The sequence below is a fragment of the Lacerta agilis genome, chromosome 8 (genome assembly GCF_009819535.1).
Source record: "Lacerta agilis isolate rLacAgi1 chromosome 8, rLacAgi1.pri, whole genome shotgun sequence".
NCBI lineage: Eukaryota > Metazoa > Chordata > Lepidosauria > Squamata > Lacertidae > Lacerta > Lacerta agilis.
Genome location: NC_046319.1, coordinates 60772881 through 60786288, shown reverse-complemented (window position 1 = coordinate 60786288; position 13408 = coordinate 60772881). Strand labels below are relative to the sequence as shown.

The 13408-nt window shown below is 46.8% G+C and overlaps 1 protein-coding gene across 1 annotated transcript; it reads left to right on the top strand.

Annotated features, from left to right (window-relative positions):
• The first annotated feature begins 970 nt into the window (after window positions 1-970).
• Window positions 971-12651, top strand: SLC30A2 (solute carrier family 30 member 2). The gene is made up of 8 exons (XM_033157819.1): window positions 971-1325; window positions 4976-5190; window positions 6218-6364; window positions 7364-7517; window positions 8605-8770; window positions 9486-9591; window positions 10436-10570; window positions 12340-12651. The coding sequence occupies exons 1-8, from the start codon at window positions 1273-1275 to the stop codon at window positions 12483-12485; spliced, it is 1122 nt and encodes a 373-aa protein (XP_033013710.1). The 5' UTR covers window positions 971-1272; the 3' UTR covers window positions 12486-12651.
• The last annotated feature ends 757 nt before the right edge of the window (window positions 12652-13408 follow it).

Sequence of the window (13408 nt, the reverse complement as noted above, 5' to 3'; positions counted from 1 at the left end):
GGAACTGTAGTTCTATGGAAGTAGACTTCCATTCTTTGGGGGACGCCGTACTGTTCAGATGGTCTAAATGTGCTTTAAATATATGCGGTGAATGGGAACTAGACAGCTTTGGATAAAAAAGGATCAGCCAGAAGTGCAGTGAACAAGCTAAGTGGCACAATGGATAAAAACAGAACCTCCGTTTCCCAAGACAGTATACCTTTGATTACCAGATCCTGAGAACAAACAGCAAAGACCAGCTAGTTGAGCTACCATACAACTGTGTCATCACTTGCCAGCTCTTGAAATGGACAGTTGTAGTACCTGGGGGGCTGAAACACAGAGTGGGTCTGGCATCTCTTAAAATTATTTTCTTCTGGTGGATTGTTGGCAAACGGCAGCCATGACTGGGTGGTGTGAACAGCATGACCATAAGGCCCATCAATGCACATAATTTGTGACATCTCTCTAGTCAGAAGGAAGCTGCTGGACAAACAACTGGCCAACGAAAACTGAACATTGGGGAGGTTCGAGGAGAATTTCCAGCTGTTCTTTGAACAGCAAGGACAAAGCAGTAAAAGACCAATGTGACCTGCAACAAAACGTTGCAGCGTGGAATGCTTATGTTTCACACCCTTACCTCTTTCAAGTTCCATCCATTATATACCATTATACTTGCATTTCAGCCCTCATTGGGCTATATTTTGGGGTGTCCCCACTCCGCAGTTTTTTAAAGAGCCAGTGGCCCAAGTCCCCTTTGTGGACCACAAGTCTTTGTAGCAACTGAGCATCCATCGGGTGTGATCTAGCAGGGCTCTCCTTATGTTGGATAAGACACAAACAAGTCGAAGTTCCAGTTTTGACCCTGCAGTTTCTGGGTTTGCGCCCCATCTCCTGAAAACGCAAACAAACCCGGAACTCCCACCCACCCACCCTTTTTGTGTGTGCGCGCGAGGGGGAAGGATGGGGTCATCAGCGTCCCTTGGGCAGGGAGGGGTCGGCGTCTTGCTCCGTCCGCGCCCGCCAGGTCAGCCGGCGCTTGCAAACTTTGCAGCCGGGCCGCCCCGGCCGCAGCGCCCTCCTTCTCCCCCTGCGGGGCTTTGCGCACGAGTCGGCGTCGTTTTCACACGGGCTGCTGCTCGCCCAGCCGAGATAAGAGGCAGCTGCCAGCGACGCCGGCCTTACAGGGTTGGGAGGCGGCCGAGGAAGGGGGCGGAAGGCCGGAGAGGTCGAGGCTGAGCGGGGGCCTCCGCGGGGAAAGGAGCGTCCGCCGGTTTGCACCTGCCGTCGAGGATGGAGCCGGGCTCGGGAGAAAAGAGGCAGCTTCTCAACGAGGTGGAAGGCAGGTGAGTCGCGGGCAGCGGCCTCCACGTTTCTTTCCCCCCGCTTTGCTTTCTGCTCCTGCAGTTCTCCGCCCCGAAGGCAATGCGGACGCTTCGCGCCAATATAGCTGCAGATCCTCCCCCAACCATTTATCACCTCGCTGCTTCCCCAGTACCAATGGTTTGCCACAGTGCAGTCCGATTTTAAGCATGTTTACTCCGCAATAATAGCAAACTCCAAGGGGCCCAGGTCCCTTCTGGCTCCCCCCAATAAAATATTTTATGCTTCCCCCGCACCCCAAGTTGATAGGCATTACCATTCAAATAGTGTGCGCCTTGTGATTGATTATGCGGGGCGCAGCTTGCCTCCCCCCCCCCCCTATATTTTATTTAAGCTGGTACCTCTGTAGTCGGGGTAAGTCCCGACAAGTTAAGGAAGATATGATGATGACGACGACACTAAATAGGCACAAGATTGGATTGTAGGTGTGCAAACCTGTGTGTGCTCAGGTGTGAATCCTGTTGCGTTCTGTGGGAGTTAGGCCCTAGTGAGTGCCAGGTAGAGCACTGCAGCCATATCTAGGTCGCTGGGTTTGGGAGAGGGGGGGTCCACCTCCCCATCTTAACCTGCCTAAGAGTTTGGGGACTCCATCTAAGCCTTCAGATCCAAAATTGTGCCTGCGGACCCTCCCAGCCACCCTCTCTTACAGTACTGGGCTGGAGCCCAAAGAAGTGTAATGAACTTACGAAAAAGAAAAATCCTGCCAATTCCTAAAACACGGGTGGAGAAGCTGTGCCCCCCCCCCAGATGTTGTTGGACCCCCAATTCTGCCAGCCCCCACCAGCAGGACCAAGGGCCAGGGATGACTTTTACTGATTGGTTTTGGCAGTTTACATCCTGCTTACCGGTAACAGTAGTCCTCTCTAAGTAGTAGAAACAGCAAACTCAGTAAACGCCATGGAGATAAAATCAGTCAAAGGCTAACTCTAAAGGCTCCGGAAGTTCAACAGGGAAGTGGGGGGGGGGGGGCTATCTGATATCAGCTGGGAGGGAACTGTAAGCTTACAACATCTGGAAAGCCAAGGGTTCCCCATCTGTGGCCTAGAATCAAATCAAGAAGTTAAAATTTTCCTGGCATGAAATTTCAGAGAGGCTTTATCTGTTGAATATTGATATCTGTTGTTACAGGTAGGTAGCCGTGTTGGTCTGCCGTAGTCAAAACAAAATAAAATAAAAAATTCCTTCCAGTAGCACCATAGAGACCAACTAAGTTTGTTCTTGGTATGAGCTTTCGTGTGCATGCACAGGTATCTGAAGAAGTGTGCATGCACACGAAAGCTCATACCAAGAACAAACTTAGTTAGTCTCTAAGGTGCTACTGGAAGGATTTATTTTATTTTGTTTTGTTTTGATATCTGTTGTGTATTTGTTAAAGGCAAGGCAGCCAGCTTTGCGTTTAAAAAGGATGGCAGCCTCGGGCTCAAGCCCTCCCAGGGTGTGTGCTCAAAGAGTAATTAAACAATATTAAGTAAATTTGACAATCCTTTTTCAACTGCAATAAGGGTATCTAAAAGCAAGGCAAAAGGGTTGTATCTGTATATCCCCCCCCCATTATACCAGGGAAAACCTATGAGTGGAGTGTGGGTTCTGTTCTTGTAGCAGAGATTGCGAACAGAGAGTGGGATCAGAGGGTAGGGATTGTTCCAGTTTAGTTAATGTAAAAATGGAATCTTGTGTGATCTAGCATAAAATGCTTTGCAGCGGGTGATGGCAGCATTTCAGGAAAAACGCAGGGCAGTTTTAGAGAGAGCCCTGGGCTGCGACATGTATTTCTTACGCTTACACACCACCCTCCTGGAAGAAGCACTGGGCAGTGTGCTTACCTCCCCCCCCCCATATTATCCTTACAACAACCCTGTGAGGTAGGTTAGGGAAAGAGAGTTATATGCCAAGGGCACCCAGCGTGGGCTAAACTCTGTGCATTTGTTCTTGTTACATAAAGAACATTTGCAATGTCGCTGAAGCTTAAAACTTTTTCTCTGCCTGCCCTGTTCCTAGAAAACTTGCCTCTTGGAAGCGGCTGTTTGCATTTCAAGGGCACAGTCAGAGGCTTCCCTTGAAATGTAAATTGCAACTTTAGAGAGAGAAAGGGTTTGGTTTTTTTGGGTTTTTTGTCGGAGAAGATTGCATGGAGAGAAAATAAGGTCCTCCCCACCCCACCCTCAGGGTCCCAAGATTGCTCAAGCTTTTGCAAGAGATGCTGTATATGTCCTTAAAAACTTACAAATTGCTATAGTACATTTAAAAGCTTGAACTTGGTGCGATATACAGAACAAAACCCTTGTATGTTAACTGCATTATTGCAGTAAAGATCACCCAGCTTCATGGCTGAGTGGGGATTTGAACCCTGGTCTCCCCTGCCCTCCTTTGGCACTTGAGTGTAGAAACCGAAATTGTTTGCCTGGGCAGATAGAAGGCAGAGGTGTGTGTATGTGTGTGTGAAGAACCTCTGACAGTAGCATGTCTGGAACTACGAAAGGTAAGAGTCACATCCACCCATTGTTCTGCCTGTGTCCCTCTTGCCTGCCTTTGGCATGCGCCCCCCCCCCCCCCGGGAGGTTGCCTGTGAGTGATTGCAAGGAGACATTGTCACATTGCAAGGGCACATTCCACCCAGGAAAAGGAACACCAGGGAGTGGCAGAGCAGGGCTGGTGCTGCAGGACAAATGACCTGGGGAATGAATGGGGCTTGGCCAAGGAGGAATCAAGAGGGCTAGGTAGAAAAATGTGCAGGGGAAGGGGCTGCATTTACCCCCTGGGCCTGAGGTTCCCCACCCTTGACTTGAGTGGTTCATATGTACGGAAGCCAAATTGGGTAGTTGCTGCCTAATTACTGGAGGGCATGTAAATCAAACTCACTCACTCTCTCTCACACAAGCATACACATGCGCAAAGGCACACATGCCTATTTCCTGCTTGTTTTGCTAACACTGTAAGGATCTCTACTTGGCACTGCCACACAGCAGAACTTGAATGCCATACCGCCAAACGAAACGTTATTTTAAATAATAATAATATATGTGATCAAGATACTATTTATGTATTAGTTTACATTTCTTTCCCACCAATGGATACATTTCTATCCCACCATGTTGCCCAGAGTGGTTGGAGCAACACAGTAAAAGTACGAAATAAAAATTATTATTATTATTATTATTATTATTATTATTATTATTATTATTATTATTATTATTTATTGGCTCAAGGTTATGTACCTAGTTTTCCCACACCACCATTTTATCCTCACAACAACCCTGTGTGGTAGGTTAAACTGAGAGACCAAGGGCCACTCAGTGAGCTTCCCAGCCATGTGAGGACCTGAATCCTGTGCTTCCTATGTCCTAGTCCTGCACACTAATAGAGACTTTTGTAAATTAAATTCATAAGGAGCTGAAGTAAGGCATCTGTTGTTTTCTGCTTTGCTTTTCCAGCTGACACTCAACATTGTGTGCCTAACTAACATACTTGGACCTTATTGGACATTTTTTGGGGTGGCGGAGGTATACAGTTTATTGTTGTGCTTCTGCAAATTTAGAGTTTGGGGGACAGTAGCATCTCTGCCTGAGACAATCTCTCTCTCTCTCTCTCTCTAAATCTTCTCTTTATGATGCAGGTCTTATTTAGGAGTCGTGGGTAAGAATTTCCCAAACCCAATGGTCGGCTACGTTCCAGACCTTTCCTCCTTTGAGCTGGGCCTGAACAGGAACCAGCACTGCCATTCCAGCTGGGCATCTAACAGCAGCTACGATGCTGAAAAAGAGAGAGCTCGGAAGAAGCTCTACCTCGCCTCGGCCATCTGCTTGGTCTTCATGGTGGGAGAAGTTGTGGGTAAGGCTCTTGACGCTTTTTGGCACAGCACTGTTTGCTTGCAGAGAGCTGTCGGGTTGTGCATCGTGACTGTGTACAAATTATCATCATCATCATCCTATAGAATCATAGAATTGTAGAGTTGGAAGGGACCTTGAGAGTCATCTAGTCCAAAACCCTGTGGTGCCTGATGTGGAACTCAAACCCACAGCCCTAAGATTAAGAGTGTCGTGCTCTACTGACTGAGCCGTCCAAGTTCTTCAAGGTATCTGAAGAAGTGTGCATGCACACGAAAGCTCATACCAGGAACAAACTCAGTTGGTCTCTAAGGTGCTACTAGAAAGAATTTTCGATTTTGTTTTGACTATGGCAGACCAACACGGCTACCCACCTGTAACAAGTTCTTCCTATTATTCACCTGCCCTTCACCATAAGTTCCCTGGGCAGTTTTCAACACATTCCAGCCAGGCAAATACACTGAAGGGGTGTGAAGCACAGGCAACGAGGGCTATGGCCTAGGGTGGAGGGGAGTTCCAAGGGCTATATCAAGAGACCCAAAGGGCTGCATTTGGCCCACAGGCCTGAGTTTCCCCAACACTGCTGTAATTCATGAATCCTCTGTTATCAGTGTTCGAAACTCCCATTGTTCTAGGCACATTCTGCGACAGGGAATTTCATTAGCATGAGCAGTTTCTAAGCTCTGGGCGCAGTACTGCGCCTGATATTTCAGATTGAAACTGCCGAGTGGAAGGAAAGGAGGACCTTTTTCTGCCTCCCCACTTCCAGCTACTCTCTGAAGACTGGAGAAGGGACCCTCTTAAGAATATTAGGGGGGTTGGGCAGGGGAGGGACTAGACCACATGAAGAACGAACATAATATTTTAGCTGCAGTTCATTCATTTTCAGCTTTGTATTCTTGTTATAAAAAAGTGCGCCTAGACATTTCGTTGTTGTGCCCATAACCTAGGATTAAGGTGCCATTTAGCTCCTAGCTTTCATATCTCGGTTTCTAATACTGCCTTCTGCCTTTTGGGCTCCCTCCCCCCAGGGGGGTACCTTGCCCACAGCCTTGCCATCATGACTGACGCCGCCCACCTCTTGACGGACTTCGCCAGCATGATGATAAGCCTTTTCTCTCTCTGGATGTCCTCTCGGCCCCCTACCAAGACCATGAATTTTGGCTGGCATCGAGCAGGTAACAGCATCCTGGCTATTAAGGAGTAAGTCCCAGTGAATACAGTTAAGCGGACTTCCAAGGAAGCCCACCTAAGGTTGCTCCTGCCGGCTATGTGACATTCACACTGTAGCAGATCAAATGCAAACTTATGAGCGGGCACTTATAGAGCTGTGTTGGTGGGGCGTGCTGAATTTTTCCAAAAAAAACCAAATGGGGGGGGCTGAAAAGTTGTAACATGACCTGGGAATTCAAAAGATATGTTGGTTAAATTAACGTAACTTAGTTTTGCTTGGTAAGTAAAATGTGTATAAAATTGAATAGAAATAATTAAAAATGATTGCCAAGTACTTGCAGTTGTTGTTGGCATCCGTTTGTCTCGGGGAAACAATGGAGGAGTTGCATCACCTGCTGTGGCTGTAGAGACCGACGCAGGAGTGACATGTTTTGTTGCAGCTGGGGCAGATGAAGGCATCCAATTGTGCTGCTGAAGATACAGTTATATTATTATTATTATTATTATTAAGCATTACCTGACATTTTCCAGAAGGTAGAATTAAAAGTATTTGGTTTTCCGAAAGCAGAGGGAACAATGGATCTCATTTTAAGCCCATAAAATAACTGTGTGTGTGTTATCTCAGTGATGCAGGGAGGGCTGAGTTGGGTAGGAGAATTTACGCACAGGCCACAATATCTCCCATTCCCCCTCCAATAAGGTGCTTAATGTCTTTATTGTTGTGATTTCAAACAGTTCTCAGCACATAATTTTTACTGTTGAGGCTGCCTGCACAAATACAGCAGCACTGAATTGGGCCTCTTGCTGCCTTGTGCAATTGGTCTGTCTGTCTGTTGCAAGAGAATGTATTGGAGCAGTCTAATTGGGCAGCTTTATTTGGTGGACATACTCCTGAGCGTATGCACCTAGGACCAAACTCTCGGCTAGTACCTGCTTGGGGAGTTGTTGCTCTTCTCCAGCCATTGACACCTAACCTAACCAAACCTTCCTGGCTTTCTCTGCAGAGATCTTGGGAGCCCTACTGTCCGTGCTGTCCATCTGGGTGGTGACTGGTGTCCTGGTTTATTTAGCAGTGCAACGGCTGATCTCGGGAGAGTACGAGATAGAAGGGAATGCCATGCTCATCACCTCTGGCTGTGCCGTGGCAGTAAACATCATGTATGAATGCATGCTCAGAATGCACTTGAATGGGCACCTAAGGAAGTGGGCATAAACTGGAGATTCTCCTCAGATGGGGGTTGACCCTGGCAATGGATTGTGGGCTGCATAGATCAGTGGTACCATGCTTTGTAGGCCAAAACAAGTCTTGTGTTCATTGTGGGGAATCTCCAGCCTTTGGTCCTGCCCACTGACATCAGATGGTAGGTAAAGGCATGGCTGCCTTCACTTTGAAGACCCTTTGCAAGCAGTTTCTATTGAAGCCTCCTGGAAACTGACTTTAATTGCCATATTGTCACTTGAAGTGATAATGAAGTCAGGTGATTAGCCTACAGGGATGTGTGGAGATAGAGATCTGGCCTACTGGCCAGATCCAGTGCCCCACCCCTGTGCAAAAAGGATTAGGAAGCTGGTGATAGAAAGGACCTTAGCCAGAGGCCATGGAGAGACACTGCCAATTAAGGGTCTACATCGCTGGGTTGGGCAAGCCATCTGAGCTGGTGTGAAACAGCTTCCTGGGTCTTTGCTTCTGGGTGTCAGGAGCTGAATGAACAAAAGCCTCTGGCCTAGCTCTCTTGCCCCCACTGCCGAGTGTTTTTACTTTCGATGTTCTTCATTTAGTGCAATTATCAGATTTCTGTCCTGCTCTTCTTCCTGAAGGTTCCCAGGGTGGCAAACAAGTAATAAAACTTATGTACAGAATGCAAGAGGAGTTGAGAAGTCAGTGTGGGATTTATCAGTAGTTATTTAACTTTGGCATTTTTTCCTCTGCTTGTCAGCTGGGGAAAGGGTCCCAGAACTGCTTATGGAAGAATAAAGATAGTTTCTGCCCACCACAGTTGGAAAGAAATGACAGAGGAGGAAAAAGCAATGGGGAGGGAAGAGGAAAACAAAGAGGCTCGGATACCAATTCTTAAAAGTAACAAATGACAACCAGCCGAGTCAGGAAGAGAGTTCAGGAAAGATCACAGAGCAGAGCCAGCGGTATGGCCCTGCTTCCCTTCTTGGCCTCTGCTGCAGCCTGATGCTCTCCTTTTGGCAAAGTCTTCTCTCCTTGCCCACTTTTCCTTTTAATTTCTCCCTCCAGAATGGGCATTGCTCTCCACCAGTCAGGGCACGGGCACAGTCATGGCAATGGACACAGTCATGGCAGTGGCCACAACACCAGTGTCCGGGCTGCTTTCATCCATGTGGTTGGGGATTTCCTGCAGAGCATTGGAGTCCTGGTGGCAGCCTACATCATCTACTTCAAGGTAAAGTGGTCTGGAATAATCGATAACTGCAAAGAATATTTGTTCCACGATGGAGCAGCTCTGCCGACTCTCTTAGTGGACAGTTGCTGCTGTTACCATGTTTGCTCTGTAAAGCAGTGTTTTTCAACCTCTTTTGGGCAAAGGCACACTTGTTTCATGAAAAAAATCACGAGGCACACCACCATTAGAAAATGTTAAAAAATTTAACTCTGTGCCTATATTGACTATATATAAAGTAATTCTCTTGAATTTTTCAAATTTTCCCACGGCACACCAGGCAACATCTCGCGGCACACTAGTGTGCCGCGGAACAGTGGTTGAAAAACACTGCTGTAAAGAACAAGCTTGTTTGGGGGGCAGTAATAAGTTAGCTGCAGATCACAGCAGGAAATCTGCAGTCCAGTGGCAGAGCATCTCGGGTTTGGTCCCCAGCATCATCCCTCCCTGAAACCCTGGAGAGCTACTGCTGGTCATTGTAGTGCAGCCTTTCTCAACCTTGGGTCCCCATATGTTTTTGGCCTACAACTCCCATCATCCCTGACCACTGGTCCTGCTACCTAGGGATGATGGGAGTTGTAGGACAAAAACATCTGGGGACCCAAGGTTGAGAAAGGCTGTTGTGTTGTAGTGGGTACTGATCTAGATAGGCCATTGAACAGACTGTATAAGACAGAGAGGCTCATAGTCTTCTTTCTCCTTCGCCTTCTTCCTCCAGCCAGAGTACAAATACGTGGATCCCATCTGCACCTTCCTGTTTTCCATCCTGGTCCTTGGAACGACCCTAAGCATCCTCCGAGATGTTGTCCTTGTGTTGATGGAAGGCAAGTCTCTCCTTTTGAAGTGGGGGAAAGAGATTGGAGCATCTGGTTGGACTATGCCATGAATTTTCTATGTATGGGGGGGACTACTTGGTGTGGGGGGACATTGCAAGTCAAAAATGCAGGTAGTTGCTTTACTTTTCCTTTGTTCGACTTCTGTTGCATTCTAAGGGTTTGGGTTGTAATGTGTTAGCTATTTTGCCCCGTGTCTCCTTGTCCCCATAGCAGCTGGAGGGGTACAACGTTTGAGTCCAGAAAATGGGGTGAGTGGGGAGGAAGCACCACTTCTCTGAGTCTCTGAAGCAGGCATAGGCAAACTCGGCCCTCCAGATGTCTTGGGATTACAACTCCCATCATCCTTGACCACTGCTCCTGTTAGCTAGGGATGATGGGAGTTGTAATCCCAAAACATCTGGAGGGCCGAGTTTGCCTATATGCCTGCTCTGGAGGGTCCCTTCCTCTCCAGCTGCTGAAATGGAAGAGTGGGGAGCCTCAGGCCTGGGGGCCAAATGATGTCCTCCAGTCGTCTCTCTATGGCTCTCAGGGCTGGGAAAAGGACCCCCAAGGAAACACAAAGTTGTCTTCCATGGTATAATCCAGGCACCCCCAAACTCAGCCCTCCAGGTGTTTTGGGACTACAACTCCCATCATCCCTGACCACTGCTCCTGTTAGCTAGGAATGATGGGAGTTGTAGTCCCAAAACATCTGGAGGGCCGAGTTTGCCTGTGCCTGGTATAATCCAATCAAACTACGTGTTTTAGCTTTGTGCAAGACAAAGAAGCAGTTGTGTCATCTTGTTGTCTGCTTCTCACCAGCATCTCCTCCTCCACCTTTGCTTCTTTGCAGCCACCCCAAAGGGTGTGGAGTTCAATGATGTGAAGAGTATCTTGCTGTCCATAAATGGAGTGAAAGCCCTGCACAGCCTCCATATTTGGGCCCTGACGGTGTCTCAGCCCGTGCTGTCTGTCCACATTGCCATCAGTAAGTTGCACTCCTGAGCAAGGAGTATCTGCATGTTTTTTTTCTGGGGGGTTGGGGAGAGGGGGGAGAAAATATAAGAAATCGGGGTTCCAGTTGTGGTCCAAAATACCTGAAAGGCACCCAGGTTGGCAAAGGATGTTCTAAATAAACAAGTTACAGGTAGGTAGCCGTGTTGGTCTGCCGTAGTCAAAACAAAATAAATAAATAAATAAATAAATAAAAATTCTTTCCAGTAGCACCTTAGAGACCAATTAAGTTTGTTGTTGGTATGAGCTTTCGTGTGCATGCACGTATCTGAAGAAGTGTGCATGCACACAAAAGCTCATACCAAGAACAAACTTAGTTGGTCTCTAAGGTGCTACTGGAAGGATTTTTTTATTTTTTATTTTGTTCTAAATAAACAAGTATCACTGAAAGGTGGGAACAAGTTAGCTTCTCACAGAAACAAATGAGGGGACTCGTGCCTGCACACCCCGCCTTGCATCTCAGGTTCTACAAATGCTAGAAACCTACTTTGTTTTGGGGTGGTTGTTTTTTTTTAAAGAAATATGGGCATCTTGTGATACATCTGGCAGGAGAGACATTCCCTCCTCTTCCTTCCCTGCCCACATGGCTACGCATGCCTCTATGAGTTGCAGGTTTAGGGATTAACAAGGTGCAGTCACTGTAGCTGAGGTGGATGTTGGATTTTGCAACTAGGGAAGAAAAGCATGTGGGCATAGACAGTGCTGGTACCCAGAAAAGCCAAGCTTTGACTGGGATGGTCTGCTGACCTCAACCCTTGATCTAGCAAGCATGCATCCTCCTCCTTCTCTTCCTACCCAGTGGCTGGATGGCTTAGGCAGCGTACTGAATATCTTTAACTGCCCCACACCCCCAACCCTGTGCTTTTTAAAAATAGAACACTTTGTATTTGTATAATAATAATAATAATAATAATAATAATAATAATAATAATAATAAATTTATTATTTATATGCCATCCATCTGACTGGGTTGCCCCAGCCACTCTGGGTGGCTCCCAACAAAAAATAGTAAAAACACAATACAATTTTTTTTAAAAAAAACACATTTCTGAAACATTTAAAAATCTCTGTTAAGCAGTATACAAAAATAACACTGAACAAAGTAAGACTATCACAAAATCAGTGAATGAAACCCAGGAACTGGTTAAAGACAGGCGTTTGGAAATAACAGGGCCCAATCCAACAGCTCACAGAAAGCACAGGCAAAAACAAAACAAAAAACATCCTCGCATGACATCGGAAGCAACTAATGGATGATGTTTCATATATACCAGAGGGTGCTTGTGGTGGTGCGGATGGGGGAGAGAGGCTCTGAAATTGCTTGGATCCTGACCAGTTTGTGGGCCTTGTCCTTGGTTATGTTTTTGTTGCCATTGAGTTGATTACACAGTCACCTTCATGAACAGTCCATTTTGTTCCTTTCTGGGGGAAGAAGCTGCCCTAATAGCCAGCTGTAAACCTGCTTTCCAACAGGCAAAACTCAAGAGGGTCTGTAGGGGTGCTCTCGCAGATATTTGGTGCCCAAGTAGGGCCACAAACACGTACTGTGAGAAAGGCTCCCAGATGCATGACTTAGCATGGCGGAAATCAATCCGCTTGTGCCGCCTTCCTCAACGTGGTGCCACCCAGATGTTTTGAACTACAACTCCCAGTACACCATCTCCCCTCACCCCCGGACTTGGTGTCAAATAAACGGTGCCTGTCTTCCTTTTTGCTCCGCTCGCTGCTTGTCTCCCTTCCCAGACAAAGACGCAGATGCTCAGGCTGTCTTGAAGGAAGCGAGTTCCCGCCTGCAGGGAGCCTTCAACTTCCACACGACGACAATCCAGATCGAGAACTACTCCGAGGACATGAAGGACTGCCGGGAGTGCCAGAGTCCCTCTGACTGACTGATTAGAAAATAAGAGAATCTGAGGAGAGTTGTAGAACAGCCTGCGGATGGATATTCGGCCTTGTCAAAACTGCTACCTCAGAATTCGTTCCAGTGTGACTGTTACTCAGGGCCAAGTAACTCATTCAGAGCCACCTAAGTGCTGATGCTTAGTTTGTTGGGAGCAACTGCGCGCTCTCTCTCCCTCCCTCCCCCCCTCTCCCTCTCTATCTGTCTCTCTCTGCTTCTCCCTCTCTTTCTGTTTCTCTCCTATAGTTTTATAAGTACCTGAAAATAAAACTCTGGGGTCTTTCTGTTTATTGCTTTGGCTGTAATACCTCCTCAATGCAAGTAGTTTCCTCTTCCTCAGGGGGATTGAGATCTTTCTCCTTGTATCTAGAGTAGAGATGGGAGAGAAAGTCAATTCAGTTTGCATTTAAAGGCAAACTTACGGAATTTGCACTTTTTGAAGAGATAACAGGGACCAAAACACCACCCATTGTTAGTCATTTGCACTTCTTGACTGCAGAACTGCACTGCAAAATGCCAAGTAATGTGCTCAAAAATGTACCTGCTAAGGGAAAGTGTGTTAGCTAGCTAGCTAGCTAGCTAGTTATTTTTGTGCATATAATAAGGTCGCCATATTTCAAAAGTGAAAATCCAGACACAAAAGTTTTAGAGCTTTTTTTAAAAAAATATTTTCAACACAAAAAGCCCTGTTGCCATACATCTGGGTTTTCCCAGGCATTTTGCCATTTTCTAGAAATCCTGGACACTATTTACAACGACCGATTCCCAAATATGTTCGGAGAATCCTGGATGTATGGTTGCCCTAGCATATAACATACAAAAATACATTATTTGGGGAGAAATTGCTTTGCAGAGATGTGCATGTTTGGCAAAATAGCATCCCAGAAGGGTTTTTTTGGTGTGGTTTTTATT

Excerpts from the sequence above, each read along its gene's own strand:
- SLC30A2 (XM_033157819.1), top strand. The coding sequence starts at position 1,273 with ATGGAGCCGGGCTCGGGAGAAAAGAGGCAGCTTCTCAACGAGGTGGAA. Across the intron at positions 8,771-9,485 it reads CCTACATCATCTACTTCAAG|CCAGAGTACAAATACGTGGA; the intron begins GTAAAGTGGTCT and ends TTCTTCCTCCAG. Across the intron at positions 10,571-12,339 it reads GTCTGTCCACATTGCCATCA|ACAAAGACGCAGATGCTCAG; the intron begins GTAAGTTGCACT and ends CTCCCTTCCCAG.